At 34.3% G+C, this 17,082-nt stretch overlaps 1 protein-coding gene across 3 annotated transcripts in view; it reads right to left on the bottom strand.

Annotated features, from left to right (window-relative positions):
- The window catches only part of grip2b (glutamate receptor interacting protein 2b), a 105,127-nt gene that overhangs the window by 21,685 nt on the left and 66,360 nt on the right, over nt 1-17,082 (bottom strand). For all 3 annotated transcript variants that reach the window (XM_052538444.1, XM_052538445.1, XM_052538446.1), the window contains exons 4-12: nt 15,946-16,091; nt 13,814-13,900; nt 13,605-13,680; nt 11,675-11,820; nt 10,138-10,285; nt 9,219-9,388; nt 2,500-2,640; nt 1,185-1,337; nt 8-197 (exon numbers count right to left, since the gene is read on the bottom strand). In XM_052538444.1, coding sequence (XP_052394404.1) covers nt 8-197; nt 1,185-1,337; nt 2,500-2,640; nt 9,219-9,388; nt 10,138-10,285; nt 11,675-11,820; nt 13,605-13,680; nt 13,814-13,900; nt 15,946-16,091 — 1,257 coding nt within the window. The remainder of the gene's footprint in view (nt 1-7; nt 198-1,184; nt 1,338-2,499; nt 2,641-9,218; nt 9,389-10,137; nt 10,286-11,674; nt 11,821-13,604; nt 13,681-13,813; nt 13,901-15,945; nt 16,092-17,082) is intronic.

Below are 17,082 nucleotides of genomic sequence, written 5' to 3'. Positions count from 1 at the left end.
GACATACCTTTCAGCCGAGCTGTCTGGCTCTATAAAGCGGATAAGGGGGGGTGCAGAGAGGGTCTCTGTCGCAAATATTCCACCTTGGAGCTGAACCCCAAACCCGTTTAGAGGATCTCCTCTCAGAGTGACCTCACTGGACTCGGTGTGGACTATCTGACCACCAGGACCCACAGAACTTGAGGCTAAAGACACAGCTAAACAGAGAGAAATGTCACCACAGAAATAGTGCACAATTTGTTTTCATCCATTCAGGGGCTGTTTAAAAGCGTGAGACAAAGGCCAATGGAATAAAAAAAAAAGAGCAAGGTCTAGAAATGCACTTTTTGAAAAGGTAAACTTATTTTAACTTTTAGCATGTGTTTAGAACACACATCATGTCAGATGCTACAAAATACAGCAGATATGAGGGCAACGGTCAAATAAATTCTGTGCGAACGGCCCATAAAAGTAAAACTCTATGCTATAACCTATAAAAATATATCCAAGATGTAGGAATGAAGTGAGATAAAAGTAAAATTATTCAGCAATTAATTGTAAAAAAGAATAGATTTTGCACGTTTGCATGTGATTTATATTGTACAACAGTGCTATGTGTCGATAGCTTACATGCAACATGCTCACATCTCCACTGGATTTTTTTTTTTTTTTTTGTAGTAAAATAAATGTAATAAAAAGTAGACTTAATGAACACAGATTGTTCACTGTGTTTTTGTAATAGTTCTAAAGAGTACAGTGTTGTTAACTTAGCAACATGCTAACATCCAACTACTAAAAGATTAACCAATAGATTAAAAAAATTGATATTTGTTTGTACTATTGCCTAATAGTCCTTAGACAGTGTTGTTAGCTTAGCAACTTGCTAACTCTGTAAATAACTCTGACATTTAATTGATAGATAAAAATATCGAAATTCAATAAAAATAGACAATTTACCCGATATGTTTGTTTGTGTTTGTGTAACAGTGCTTAGAGTGCTTAGTTGTTAGCTTAGCAACATATAAAAATAGTTCAGCCTAATTAAAAATAAATGATTTACTCAATATCTGTATGTTCTTAAAAGTCCCAATTTTAATAACAAATAAGTCACTTGAGAGGAATGTCGTGTCATGAAGTGCATTAAGACACTGTTTTAGGCCGCATCAAACAGGAAAAATCACAAGAAAACCAATCCAGTCACCTACAGGAGCTCTTGAGCTCTTTTTTCCTCTGTCGTCTCTTTAGCAAAGAGTTCCGTGGGCTCATGGGAGGAGCGGCCCGGGGAAGCGTGCTGGAACCCTGGCTGGTCACGCCTGATGTGGTAGTGGACCCAGGAGAGAAGTTAGCGCAGACTACCGCTAGAGAGAGGAGAGAGGAAAAGAGAAAGAAAGTCAGGCAGTGAAACTGCATTTTAAAAACAGTAAATCAAAGAGATGGCAATGGTCCAAGAGACTTGAGTGGCTCACTGCAGCTTAATGATCCATATTTTATTGGTCCCTTGCTAGTCTTTGCAAATCTACACATTAAGCATTTGTTATTTAAGGTACGCTATATTTGATTTTGAGGTAACCGCTGGGAGGTGGATGTCTGGGTTAAGAACAATTTTCCATATTAAGGTAATTCTATTTTGCATGTAAATGAAGATGGATGACTTCTACTACAGAGGTAGATTGTCTAAAGAAATTGGTAGTTTTTTAGTAAAACAGCATTTCGGTGCAGGAAACCCAGACTAAAAATGTTTTAAAAAATGATAAAGAAGTATAGCATAAAAGTGGGATCATATTAGCCATGTTCCATTGCAATTTCAGAGCAATAAGTAAATAATAAAACTCAATATTATTGTCGATGTGAAGCACAGGTCACAAAGAAGTCAGATTCAAACCAACCAGCTCTCTATTGGCCAATGTGGCAAATTCACTTGAACATCCTGAAAATGTGAGAAATCTGAGAGGGGAACTTTTCCAACCTTATACAAAACTCTCAATTGTGTGGACTAAGTTGGACTTTAGATTTCATAATTAGTTCTTTGAATCTCATAATTGTGTTTTTTTTTTACTGTAATTGTTTTTCCCCCTTACTTTTAAGTAAATTTATGATCAACTTGAACACGAGTGAAATCTGCAAGGGAAACTTTTTTGCCCTCATGAGACACTTCCAAACTGTGTTGACTACTAATTAAATGGCATGACATCATCTTTAAAAGTTTGTGCAAATTTGCATGATCAACTAGAAACAAAAGTGATATTTGCAAAACAAAAAATGTGCAGACTCCTATATAATGACTGGATATTGTCCATGAAATTTTGTGTGACCAACTTAAACACAAGCAAAATCAGCATGGGGAACTTTTGTTTTGCCTTGATGTGAAGTCATGATTTATTTAAATGACCAGACATGACTGCCGAATTTTGCCAAACAATGGTAAGTGTGTTTTGCAGTAGTTTAATTGCTTTATGGGAATCCAGTCAAATCACCTTCATAAGGGATGGTAATTGTGTAAAAATGATATGATGCAATTACATTTGCAGTAATCCTGAGAGTTGGATGGGTTACTGGAAGCAGAGGTCCATGTTGATGTCTTACAGGTACCAGGATGTTGAGAAGGGCAGTAGTTCACACAGGGGTCCCAGCAGTGTGGGTGGTCACTTTTCTGAACTTTCACTAAACACACAAAATTAATTACTAAATTGAGGTATTAATCACATGATTCTCAAAATACACAACAATATATATATATATATATATATATATATATATATATACACATTTTTATGTATAACATACATGCACACACATACTCTAAGTAGTGTTTTCTCTTTATTGTTTTCATAAATCCAAATTTAAACACTAAAAATCCATCATTTGGAGTCTTGAGGGTCTGTTGAAGTCGCATCTGAGTGATAATATCCATCTCTAATACTGGTCTGTGGAAAATGATTGTGCATGCAAAACAATGGGGAGGCTCATCAACAAACAGGCTAATGAAGTCCTGCTGCTAGGGGCAGGCCGTATAATTGAGAGCCTCAGTGGCGTGTATGTGTTTGTTCTCATTTGTTCTGCTGTATCTCCAAGCACTCATAATGCTGTAGGTCTGAATTTAAAAGAAAAATAAATTGAATAAATTAAACAAGCACCCATCAAACAAGTCAGAAACAAGCTTATGTTCGGAAACAAGCTTATGTTCTGTTAGCTTAAAAAAAAAATAGAATATTCAAACTCGATTCAATATTATGTGTACAATTATATAATTATGTCATACTGGTATTGTGGACTCGCTCTTTCGTCTCTCGTAAGATTTGAAAACACTTTTGACGCGAAGCTTACTCATAACTTTGTATCACAAATGCAATTGATTTCTATTAACTAAAATTTTATATCCCATAAATTGTAACTTCATCTATTGTAATTGGCAATCGGCATAGGCCAGACCTTCACACTGACGGCTGATGGTCTGGAATCCATGGCAGCATTCATTGGTTAAGGCCTATCAATGAGACATGTCAAACAACCAATAGCAGTTCATTTTGTTCCGCGTCACATTCCGTGGCGTGGAAATGTCACCTCAGTAACAGACCAATGTGTAAACATCTTGGACGTATTTGAAAGATTCTATGCCGTGAACTTTAAATACTTCACATACTTATGAAACTCCAATGTTTTGTTGATCCTGGTAAGCGCTCATCTCACAGTTGTAAATAATATGGCTTTCTTCTTTCGTGTGGGGGTTTGGTGTCAAGGCATTTTTGTATCAGGACAGAACGTTAAAGAACTCGAAACACACGTCTCCCGGAAATTCTGTAGAAGTCAACCATTCCAATGATGACTTCGACATTCCTGAAGTGTTTCCACTTTTGTGTCCCATATGCATCAGACGTTTAGCCAACAGTCCGTGGTGTCTGAGGCTAACAAATTTGTAACTGTGACTATCTTGAGACTTAATTTCTCATAATTGCATCTTTATTTCTCATAATTTATAACTTTATTTCTCTTAATTGTAACTTTTTTTTATAAAATGTAATTAATTCATTGTAATTTCTTTTTCACAATTGAGACTATTTCTCTTAATTGTGATTCATTATTGCAAGATTATTTATCATAATTGAGACTTTTTTCTTGCAATTCTTCTACTATATTTATCTGAAATGCGACTTAAAACTGTGAATTTTTTTCTAGTAATTGTGACTACGGTATCGTTTAATTGTGGTTTTATTCTCATAATTGCAATGGGTGTAAGAGTATTTCTCAAACTGCGACTATATAATAACTGCAACATTATTTCTTACTATGACTATATATCATTATTGCAACATTATTTCTCGTAATTGCGACTTTATTATAACTGTGTATACATTTATTGTAATTGTAGCTATTGTAAGTATCTTGTAGCTCTCATTATTGTCACTCTCAAAATTGTTTCATAATTGCAACTATATCTCATAACTGCAACATGATTGCCGTTGAAAACATGACATTATTTTACATCAGTGCGACTATCTTAATGCGACTACTGTGACATTATTTCTGACAGTTGCATGCTATTTCTCATTAATTGCAACTTTATTTTTCAATTACGACTATATCATAATTGTGACATTATTTCTCAAAATTGCAACCATCTTGTTGTACTTGCGATTTTATATCTATCAATTGTGATTTTAGATGTCATACATAATTGTCACTATTCTTATTTTAAACATTTCACATTTTTTACCACGAAGCAGAAAATGGATTTCTATAAAAGACTTAAAACTGTATACATAAAAAATACATAAAACACAAAGCCTCTACAGATAACAATTTCCATATCTGAACTTATCACTGAACCTAACATGCTTAAAAGACAAATTTGATTCTTTACCCTTCTGGAAAACCCATCTCAAGCTGGTAAATGTGTTTTTAGACATGGTAGCTAGTTTCTAACTGGTTCAAGTTGGCCATTAGCTTGCTGACCAGCCACCATTTTGTCACGCCTTCATATCTAACTGGTAGCTGGTTGATGGTCCAAGTGGTTTACCAGTTTAGACCATCAACAAACCAGTGGCCATGTTTCAACTTGAGATGGATTTTCCAGCAGGGTATTAATAGTGTGAAACGCCCTAACTAAGAAAAATGACATTTAACTACTTAGCTTTACCCTCTTCCATCTCTGGAAAACCATAAGAAGCTTTAAAACACTCGGAGAGATGTGTGTATTTATGTGTGTGGTTACACTTTAAGGTTTTAATGAAGTCTGCTAACTACTTTTTACATTGTTGGTAGATTTCTAAACAAACCTTTAAATTCCTGCACATATTAGCATTCTATTAGCATTATGTTTGTATATTTTTGCCACACAGATTGTGATGAGACATTAAGAAATGACACTTTCGGTCAGATTTTCACTATCCAGGTTAAATACTACTACTATCTGTTCGTCTGAGCACCAACGAGGCATCTTCTAATGTTTGAGCGCTAAACCCTTCTTCCTTGTGGCTTATGCTAAGCTCGTCTGCTATGTCTCAAAGAAACACAACTCTGTCTCTTGATGTGGGAATTGAGAACACCAGGAATGATGACGGTAAAGTCTCCCACACAGTCTGATGTGACTGGAACTTAATCCGAGTAAGGAGATTACAATACTGCCTTTTTAACATCACACCATTTATCTAAAACACGAATTAAACCAGCAGGTGACTGACACTAAGGCTATTAGCAATGGTTTGGGCTAATTTGTTATTACATTGTGTGTAGTTTAATTCTCTATTGCAAAAAAATGCATTAATAAAAATTAAATAAAAAAAACCTTTGTATAATCTATTATTTAAAAATATGTACAGCACATGTTCTACTATTTGAACTTTAGACATTCTAATTAAACATAATAAATATTTTTTTAGATTAAAGAAAGAAAGTTTGCCAAAATATGGTAAAAAAACAAAATAATAATAATTGAACAGGACAAAATATGAAGAGGAAGTTATAGTGTGGTCTGTGACATTTCTTATAAAGTCGCAATTATGTAAAATAAAGTCTTAATTAAGAGAAATAATGTTTAAATAATTATAACAACTGTAAATCAATGTATTGTAATTGCGAAGACAGTATCTTGTAACGGTGGCTGCTTTTTTCAAGATTTCGACTATTCATAATTGCAACATTATTTCTTGTTATTGCAAAAACCATTTAACTGTGACTTCATTTCGCATAAGTGAGACTTTATTTCTTGTAATTGCAACTGTTTCATAATTGCGACATTATTTCTCATAACTGCAACTTTATTATAACGGTTTATTAATTTCCTGCTATTGTGACTAAAGTATATTGTAACATTTGCATATACATAACCTGAAAAAAAAATATATATAGGCGTTATATGGCAAAATATCAAACTCTGTTTATTTCCTGAAGTTTCTATGTATTACTGACGCAGGCTCTGAGAGTGGACGTCAATTCTTGATTGAAGTCCTGCCGTGGCTGATAGTTCACACTCACAAATATGTTTTTCCATCATTACAGCCTTCCACCTCCTCTCTCGGGTTCTCAGCACGGCAGGGAATGACCTATATAGTGCCATGTGATATTTCAACAGGACAGATCAGATGCTGAAAAACTAAACCACTTTACTTGTCCGTATCCATTAGGGACGTTTTTTACCGTGCCCAAACATCTGGTCTTCAAGGCTGTCCTGGCATCATAAACTATGTTATTGATGTATGAGAGCAAATGCATGGAATTCACGAGGTCATCTTGTCGGATTTAAAGCTTTGGTGGATGTGATTAACTGCCAGAGGCACAATCATGGTGGCAGAAGTGGGGCAAGAATTGAACTAGATTGAGACTGATGGGCATCTATGGCTCTGGATGCTTGAAAAAGAAATAGCAAGAACTTCAAAGTCAAAGTAAAAACGACCATCTGAAGTTTAATGTCTTCTATAATTGGAGTTACACAGTCATTTGTTGCATCTGTGAAGTCATGCATCTATAGATTATATTAATATGCTCAGTGATAATTTTCTATTGATTAGAATCTGTGTTCCATTCAAAAGTGGGATGGGCAATATCAAAGTTTCATCAGAACAGATTTGGAGAAAATTAATGCATTTATGCAATGGATGCTCTGCAGTGAATGGGTGCCGTCAGAATGAGAGTCCAAACAGCTGCTAAAAACACCATAATAATCCACAAGTAAACCGCACCACTCCAGTCCATCAATTAATGTCTTGTGAAGTGAAAAGCTGTCTGTTTGTAAGAAACACATTTATCATTAAGATATTTTACTTAACATCAAACTGCTGCTTCTTGCTAAAATATGAGTCCGTAATATGTAAAAAGCTATCTCCAGAGACAAAGTCGTTTTTTTCTGAAACAGGAGAAAAATATGCACACAATAAAAACAAAAACAAAACAGATGTAAACAAATATTTCAGTGCATTTTAATAATCGAGGACAGTAGGTAATGGACTTTTTTTAATGCAGGAAGTGTTATTATGAATTATGGAATCATATTTTGTCCAAAAGTGATGGCTTAAAGTTAAGAACGTCTTAATAATAATTTTTGTTCTTACAAACGCACAGCTTTTCGCTTCACAAGACATTGATTGAGGGACTGGAGTGATGTGGATTACTGTGATGATTTTATCAGCTGTTTGGACTCTCATTCTGACGGCACCCATTCAAGTGATGTAATGCTAAATTTCTCCAAATCTTTTATGTAGAAACAAACTCATCTACATCTTGAACGGCCCGAGAGTGAGTCAATTTTACAACACCATAGAGCACATCATATTGTAAAATTGTGCAAAAAGTCATGTGTCAAAATGTCCTCGATTGTATATTTATGATTTAATAAATCATAATATTTGTAAAATATTTGTAAGTCAAGGCATCTGACGTTTCAACATCTTCTATAACTGAAGTCGTCCAATCACTGAGTGCATCCAGAAAGCTGTGCAATTTTTATGTGCTCAGTCATAATAAGCTATTCTCTGAGAACGGTGCTACAAACACTCCAAGACGACACGCAGACGTCTAATTCAGGCTTTTAGTTCAATGCGCTCTGTACAGTCGGACATCTGTTCATTTCCTTCATTTGCATATAAACGCGATGAAAATATCCAGCCTGGTCCTTCGTCCACCACGTCTTGGTCTGATGTCGAGTCATTGTCTGTTGGTTTTCTAGGGTGAGTAGGTCTCCGTGATTAAATCTGCCCTGCGGTCTAAAGCTCGTGGGGTGACATCAAGCAGAACGAGAAGCTAATTAAATGAGATGACCAAGCAGTCTCGCCATCCATGTTTTCTTGTCCTCATTCGGGCATCCAAAGAGGATACATGTGAGGTTTATATCAGTAGAATTAGTGAGATTATTATGACCTCCTCTGGAATAAACAAGGAAAAATAATGAAAATAATGTGGCTCAATATGATGGTTTTGAATGATTATCATGATCATTTATCAGTGCATTTATATGGTAGTCCAGGACCATAATAAAATCGATTTGCTCAATGCAACATAAATCTAGTCTGTCCAAGATAAAAAAAGTAAATAAAATATTATAAAACTTTGTATAAAATTGCATGCTCCATGTTCTTTTCAAGACAATTTAAATGTTTTAATGCAATATGGTGCAACCTTCTGTTTATCTTAAATACACGTTATCTTTATCATTTTACCAGGGAAAATTTTTCTCTCTTTTAAGGAATTTTCAGCAAATAACTATTAAGTAAAAAGTAATAACAACTGATTTATAATAAAGAACCGGATTGCTCATGACGTTATAAAAGTGAAGCCTCTGCACCGCCATATTGGTATTTCCTAGTATTCCCATAGATTCTATTGAATGAACAGGAAATCGTACGATTTTCATGAGAAAACATTAAATAACAAAAACAAGAAATAATAATAATAATAAAAGATTAATAATAAAATAATGAAATTAATAATAAAATAGTTATAAAAGTACAGTTATATTACTCTGACCCCCATGACAACAAAATTAAAAATAAAAATCTTACATAATTTAAAAAATTTTCATCATGTTCACAATTTTTTTTTTTTTTTTATGGATTTCAGAATAAGTTAACAGGTATAGACAAAAATCATGAGCGTTTGTCTTTATCCCATATTCCATTCACACACAGTTTTCCAGACATAGTTTAGGTCCATTCCAAGATCAGATTCAACCATCTGTTGAAGACGTCTTAGATTCAGCCTAATCCATGTCTGGGGAACCACAGCAGTTTCTACATGTTCTCATCTCTCACCAGTGTCCTGGGGTTTTCCGGGCAGGCGTGTTTGGTGTGCGGGGAGGATCTCTAGTTTGGTCTGATCAGTAGTGCTGGCCAGCAGCTGTGTGGCCTCCAGGACGGAGCAGTGCTCTGTGCTGGTGCCGTCTATAGACAGGATATGATCACCCACGTGTAACGCTCCTGACCTGAGACACAGACAGACAACTACTAAAACGTGGGACGTGTCAAAAACAGCATCAAAACTCACCCAAATTACCAGAATAATCAATCTGAACAACAACATGCATCTTAATAATTATAACAGATAAAAAAAGTAAAAAATAAATAAGAAAAAATAAAATAATTTCAAGACAATAGTGTAACAAACTATTTTAATATAAAAAAGTACAATTATGTAAAAAAATAAAGACAAATTGGCATAAAAATAAAATCTGTTGCAGAAAAAAAAAAATCTGTTGTAAGAATGGTTTATGAACAAATTGAGTTTGGTGATTTAAAAACAATTTTCTGATGGTTTAGTAACGGTTTTACAATAATTTATGAGAAAAGAAATGTAAAAATATATGTTATTGTGTAGAAATAGTATGAATAAATGACCTAAAAATAAAAACAAATTCTGCGAAAAAAAGCTTTTACAATTATTACTCTAGTAGTAGCAGTAGTGGTATTTTTAGTTTTGTGAGAAGAAAGAAAATAATTTTCAAAAGCATGGTTTTACTAAAATGTAAATAAAATTTTCTCTATATATATACCCTTTTCACAGTTTATCATACAATTTACCCAACCTGGAATCAGTGACAAAACTTTTTTTTTTTCATTAAAATATAAAATTTTGGTTGTTTTTCCAAGCAATTTGCATAAGAAAGTTGCTTTACAGTTTACACAGTAGTCTGCTGTGCTGGTGTTTGATGAATGAGGCTCGTGGAGTGTGTACCTGTCCACCACACTGGCGGGTTTGATCTTGTCGATGACGATGGCCTGTTTGTTTCTGTGTATGGCAGTGGTCAGAGTCATTCCCAGACTGGCTCCAGGCGCCTTGGCAATCTCCACTAGCAGAGGACCTGAAGCATTTGTCACCGAGTCTGAGGGCAGGTGATAAGGACAGCACTGTTATGCTGTGATTTCTAAACAGATCATTTTCTGCACCTTACATTCAGTAAAGTATTTTTGGAAGTTTTGAATGCTGAAAGTTTATTTCAGACATCTATGTTCTAGGATATGACCAATTTCACTCTACAATGAGAACAATAGTGGGTTTTATGCTAAATGTAGCTAGCATAAATTAGCATAACAGCACTAGTAAAGTGCTGGTTGTTTCTCTGCTCCTGAAGGTCAACAACCTGCTGTTCATCCAGATGAAACAATCAAGATGGTTAAAAAGAGCAGAGACCAATGTAGAAAAGTGATGTGCTTCAGGAAATTTTGTACAAAAGGACAAACACTCTAGAGTAGTTTGATTATCCCTCATTATGCATTCGGGTCCATTTTGACCCGGAAGAGAGACATAAAAATGTATTTAAAAAAACCAAACAACAAAATTCAGTAAGGAAACCAATTTGCTTTACGACTCTTAAAATACACTTTTTTTTTAATTATTTATTTATTTAATTTTTTTTCTTAGGTAATATCTGGGTATGTATGGAATACCATTAGTGTCAAAAATACTTTTTGTAAAAATATCTATGAAGTTACATCTATGTCAAAAAAACTTTTGTAAAACGTATCTAGCCTTGTTGATAGACATGACAATGAAGGACTACTGATGAACTACTGCAGCAGGATTAATTGATCACTTTTTTTAATTGGACAGTAAAAGTTTATGCAAGTCAAGATTTTTTTTTTTTTTTTAATTTAGTTTTTTAAATTTTTTGTCTAAAAACGTTTCAGAGTAATATTTATGTTTTGTTTAGAAAAAATAATAATATGTAGTTTACACAAATTGGTGTTTTCAAGCAATCACAAGTAATACATTCAAAGGAACTGAATTATATTAATTCCAATGGGATTAATACTGGTAATTCTCAGTAAATTACATACAAGGGTATATTAAAATATAAATAATTATGAAAACATATGTATTTTGCATATTTTGTGTGTGGTTCATGTGTAGTTAAATAATTTATCCCTTTTTAAAATAATAAAAAACGGTGAAGTTACAGTATGCAGTTATTGTGATATACTGATAACATGGCAATAAGATGGTATTTGATTTGTATCATTGATCAGACACAATATGGTTTAAGTTGAAAAAACATTAAGTTAGGACTATTTTATAAAATTATGATTCTTAAGGTCCAAACTGGCCCATAATGTGAAAATAATTCAGATTTTGAAAGCATTAAGAGGGTAAATTAATTTCCTTTCAAAGTGCAACAAACAAAACAAATGGCACGTTAACCCACTGGGACATGTGGAATTTCCATTCTGTCACCATATAAAACAATAGCTAATAGCTAACAATAGTAACTCACCCATAATGGAGACATCGTACTCGATCTGGAGCAGAGCCTCCTGACCACACTGAGTCAGAACAGTAAGAGCATCACTGAGAGTGGCACTGTGTAAAACCACACCATCCACACTTAAGATCCGATCCCCTGCTTTCAGAGTCCCTTCTCTGCACAAGAACATATGCGGAACAGTCACATTTTATTATCAACGAAATGTAGAACACACACACTCCTGTTTAAAAGTTTGGCATCAGCAAGGTTATTATTTAAATAAATTAATACTTTTATTAAGAAATGATTCATTAAATCGATCAAACTCCTTTATACGGTGATAAAAACAAGAAATGATTCTTAAATAATAGTTTCTGAATAAATCACATCATGGGAGTAAATTACATTTTAAAATATAATAAAATGGAAACCATTAATGTCATATTTAAACTAGTTAAATTGTAACAATATTTTTTTAATTCTCTTTTTACTGTATTTTTGATCAAATAAATGGAGCACTGTTGAGCATAATGAAAATATATATTAAAAAACACGTTTAAATGATAAATAAAATTAAAATGAGCTTTCATATAAATCATATCTAGAAATCTAGTATGAATTGGAATACCACATTTTATCATGGCATAAGTTCAGATATATTTTAAATTTAATTTATATTATTTCAGTAATGAGATTTTTATTGTTAGCATAATGCATTAACTAACATCAACTAACAACACATTTTTAAAGTATTATACTTTGTTGTTGTAAGTTAATAAAAATGGTAAAGCTAGTTCACATTGCATGTTTAACTTATGTTAAAAGTACAATGGTTTTATTTTTTAACTAATATTAATAATAAATGCTTTATTTTATTGTATTTTTCATTGATAGTTCTTGTTAACTTATGCAAATGAAACCTTTAGAGTAAGTTTATAAATAATTTTGAATGAATAAATTTAAGCTTTCAAAATAGTTTTTTTTTTTTGTTTTTATTATTTTTTTTTGTTTGCACTTAGTCCACTACATTGCTTCATCCATCATACTGGATGAATATTTGATATTTTTGAAGGCAACATAAGTTGATGCCTTAATACACTGCCTAGATAGTCAGCTTCTTTAAAATATTATTGATATTCCACAATAATGATTAATGCTACATGTGAGAGGACCTGTTTGAGAGCACTCTATTTTCTTCACGAAACGTCTGGAGGCCTTCAGGAAAGACAACGCATACAATTTCCACCCGTCAATCAAGGCAGTCTTTGTCTCTAACATCAAATGGGTCTTATTGAAGATGTCCTCTCTGTAGACACATATGTTTATTTATTTTGCTGATATAAGTAGGGAAAAGTGGTTGGTAAGAGAGGCATGGACAAATCCTAAAACTAACAATAATAACTAGCCGTCTAAGCTGAGAGGGAAATCTCTGGCCCACTTTCTGGATTTAGATAAAATGCATATAGTGTGTTGAGGCATGAAGCTCCAAAACATGGAAGATGACTGCAATAATAAAAGTTCTACTTATACATATAGTCCATTAAAAGTAAAGTTCACATAAAAAGTTTTACACTAACAAAATGTATAGTTATGTTTTTAGTAAGCATGCTGATCAATTAGCCTGCTAAGCTAACATTCTGTCCTGCATCCCCTACAGTTGGCATGCTAATCAATTAGCCTACTAAGCTAACAAATCCAGTGCAAGCTATCTGGCAAATATGTTTTAAAAGCTGTTTTATTCTACTTTAGGTTGGTAGCCCCTCATGGTGGCGACCATTGTGAGATCACATGACCTGCAAAATACGACTCTTGATACGACAAAATCTTGATTCTTCTATTACTGGACACCTTTGATGACTAAATAAATTATAGACAGTGAATTATTGTACAAAATAGCATCAGTAAATAAAAAAAAAACAAGAAAGAAAATTCGAATGCCTCATTTTGGGTTTTGCATTACCTGTCAGCAGGACCACCTGGTCGGACATGTGTGATCACCAAGGGACGAGATCTGTGCCAATCCTCATGGGATCCACCTGTTTTAACACACACACACACACATAAATCCGTAACATGTAGTTACATCTTGCAACTATTGATTTTAGGAATATTACAAAAAAAATATTAAAATAAATGAATTAAAATTAGTGGCGACAAACCCAAACTCACCTCGCATAACAAAGCCAAAACTGTTGTCCTCTTTCTGCAAACAGATGTCTATTGTCTTGGAAATAACCCCTGAGGTACTGTCTGGCGCTAAGAGGGACACCAAAGACAGTAGAGAGTCAATAGCATCTCTAAATCAGTACCTTTTACTGGGCGAACGGCCATATCTGGCGGACAATCAAGATAAATAAACCCAGATGCAAACTGACATTCAGCAGAAGGTCAGCCAGAAACACTGAGCTTATAAACCAGGCAATTTATCTGTCATGCAGACTGGCTAACGATCTCAATATATCACCACACATGCCAAACTGAGACAATGAGAGACAATCACCTCGATTTATTATAATGAGAGTGCATAGATGAGCAAATTTCAGTGTTGTTAATTTACCTAGAGGTCGATCAAATGTGTGTGTGTATATATATATATATATATATATATATAGAGAGAGAGAGAGAGAGAGAGAGAGAGAGAGAGAGAGAGTTATGGCATTAAACTCTGATGACGCAGTCTGATAGGTCCAACTAAATCTGACGTAATGACATCATTGTCAAATGGCACAGCTGATTGGTTCTCTCCTGTATTGGTAGCCAATGAGCTTGCTGTACAGCATTCATATATATGACTAGAGCTTGTCGTAACCGTACAGCTTGCTTCAGAAACCCTCCATCTTCCCCAGCACCACCTGTTTAGATCTGCTACGAGGGGATTCATGTATGCTATGGGGTTACTTCATGCATGTTATATTCGCAGCAGCAATATTCTTACATGCTCACAGCAGCATGTTGTGGATGTAGAAGTCTCGGTACTTGCTCTGCCGCAGCACTAAAGTAAAACTTTTAAGTAAAGTTGTGTGGTCGGAACTGCAGCTTTCGTCCTGTTATTAAAAGCATAGTTTCTTGTTAGTATTAGCTAACCAAGATCGCAAAAGTGGTCGTTAACAACATGTTTCTATGATTTTATATTTTCAGAAATCATAGTTCCAACATTCACATCAGTATCAAACACTTCTGTGGTGGGAACTACAGCTCTTGACCTGTGGTTAGAAGCATTGTTTTTGTTTCAAATTCCATCGTTACCAACATAGTTCAGCAATTCACTGTTTCAGGAAATATTGTTTTCATCCAAAAGTTGTTTGGATGGAACTAAAATTCTCAAACTATGGTTAGAAGTATAGTGTCTTGTTAGTATTAGCCAACCATGGGTTGGACGTTCCGTCATTCAACCATCATAGTTCAAAGATTTGGTGTTTCCCACAGTTCATTCATTAACACTTGAAAAGCTGTGCGATTGGAACAACAGATTTTGACCTGTGTTTAGAAGCATAATTTCTTGACAGCACAGCACATGAACAGATGTGCCACAAAGATACTATCATTTTGGAAAACAGATGTGACTAGCCATTTAATTGCTTCAACTATGCATCATACAAGAGTAGTTAAGCAGCAAATTATGTTTTTGTACAGGAATCACAGCCCTGGGTGATGTATCGGTCCATCTCCAATATCACAGTGTTGCATTTTTTGAAACCATCGCATGAGGTTCTTTAAGGATCAAAGGGTTTTTGTGTATGTTTGTGAGTGATAAGTAAGCCATGTGTAGGGTAATATCATCAAAAATGGCACAATGTGGTACTTTAAGACGATTCATTTGTTTTGAACAATGGTTCAGTCAATGGAGTAAATTTGTGGCATGATTATCAATTTGTCTGACCTATAGTAGATGGGGCAGAAATGTGTTATTTCTGGGCCCCTAGCAATAGAATGGCAAAAATAAAATATAAAATCAGTTGGTAAAAACGAATGTTGATATGTCCACCACTCAAACCAAAAGATTAATGTTTTAATAGCTTTTCGTAATAATCGACTGGATTACTTGTCTCTGCATATTAAGTTGAAATAAGATAAAAGTACTTTAACATCCAAAATTTACACACAGCAGTTATCAACATGCAGCCATGCATTCTGCATTACTGTGTATAATTATATATACACAACCCCAAGTGGACTTACTGACACAAAATTAGATTTTCATAATGATATTCAATCATGTGGTCTGAGATTGGCTCAGACTGGAGTACAATGACAGGATCATGCCACAAAACAGGCAAAAGTCAGAATACTCAACTTCCTACCATGTGAAGGCAGTTCATACTCCACTTCCAACACGACACGCTCGCCGACGTTCTTCAGCAGACTGATGATCTCGTCGTGACGCAGCTTGGTCAGGTTAATGCCATTGACTGACTTGATGTAGTCGCCTACGTTGAGCTGATCGCTCCTGAGACAAATCAAAATGTTACTCAATCTGTTACTCAAAATAATGTGTTTGTTCAAATCCCTAACACTAATATTAGTAACTGGGAGATTTGCTTTGTCATAGAAAACATTTGTATTTTGTAATTAGTGAAAATAGAGTAATTCAACAGTTTAGCTAAAATCTGGTACACCATTTTTTTGTTGAACAATGTAAAAGTTGTCTTTTCCAACATTTGATGAAATTAGCTTTGTTAGCATTCAACATTCAATCCAGAGAAATTAACAAGATAACATATGACAGTCTAGAGAAGATTTCCGTCAATGGTCAAAAACATAGAAAACAATTATATTTTGAATGCATAGTGAGAACTCCATATCTGTCGTTGAACACTCCACAGGGAGTGTGAATATGCTCATTTAGATGCTAATTAGTCAAATGAATGCTATTCATTCCCATTTGTCCTCTGAGCATACATAAGCCAGCACAATGATGCCTGACAAAAAAATGTCATCAGCCCAGAGGCGCTCCATAACATGGTCATACCAGCCACAAGGAAAGAAGAAACGACTGAAGATGGAAAGCTTTCACATCAGTGAAATTAGTTAATCAAAATGAAGTATGAGGAAAAATAAATTTAACAAAAATTTATCAAATTTAGGCTCATAACTTAATGTAACTCCAAATGTATGTGTTTACATTCGCAAGCTTTTATGGTCAGTTTTGTCTTTCAGGTCAGCTACTGTAATGGCAGAAGAAAAGTTTGAATCTAGCTAAGCAACTTAGCTATAGCTAGTTACATTTTTAATATGTTCAGCTTTTAGCTACCTGAATCAATTGTATTCAATAGCAAAGATATTTGAAGGTAATTCTCTTGTCCACATTTGAGTATTTAAATGCTAATGCTTAATCCTTAAGTATGGAACGTAACACAACAAGTACTCATTGCCACAATAACAAGAATTAGCATAAACTGCTGCTATGGTCAGCTTTTCATTCAGGTCAGCTACTGTCA

Source organism: Carassius gibelio, chromosome A22 (genome assembly GCF_023724105.1).
Source record: "Carassius gibelio isolate Cgi1373 ecotype wild population from Czech Republic chromosome A22, carGib1.2-hapl.c, whole genome shotgun sequence".
Taxonomy (NCBI): Eukaryota; Metazoa; Chordata; class Actinopteri; order Cypriniformes; family Cyprinidae; genus Carassius; species Carassius gibelio.
Note: the sequence above shows the minus strand (reverse complement) of the source record. Positions and strands in the feature narration are given on the sequence as shown.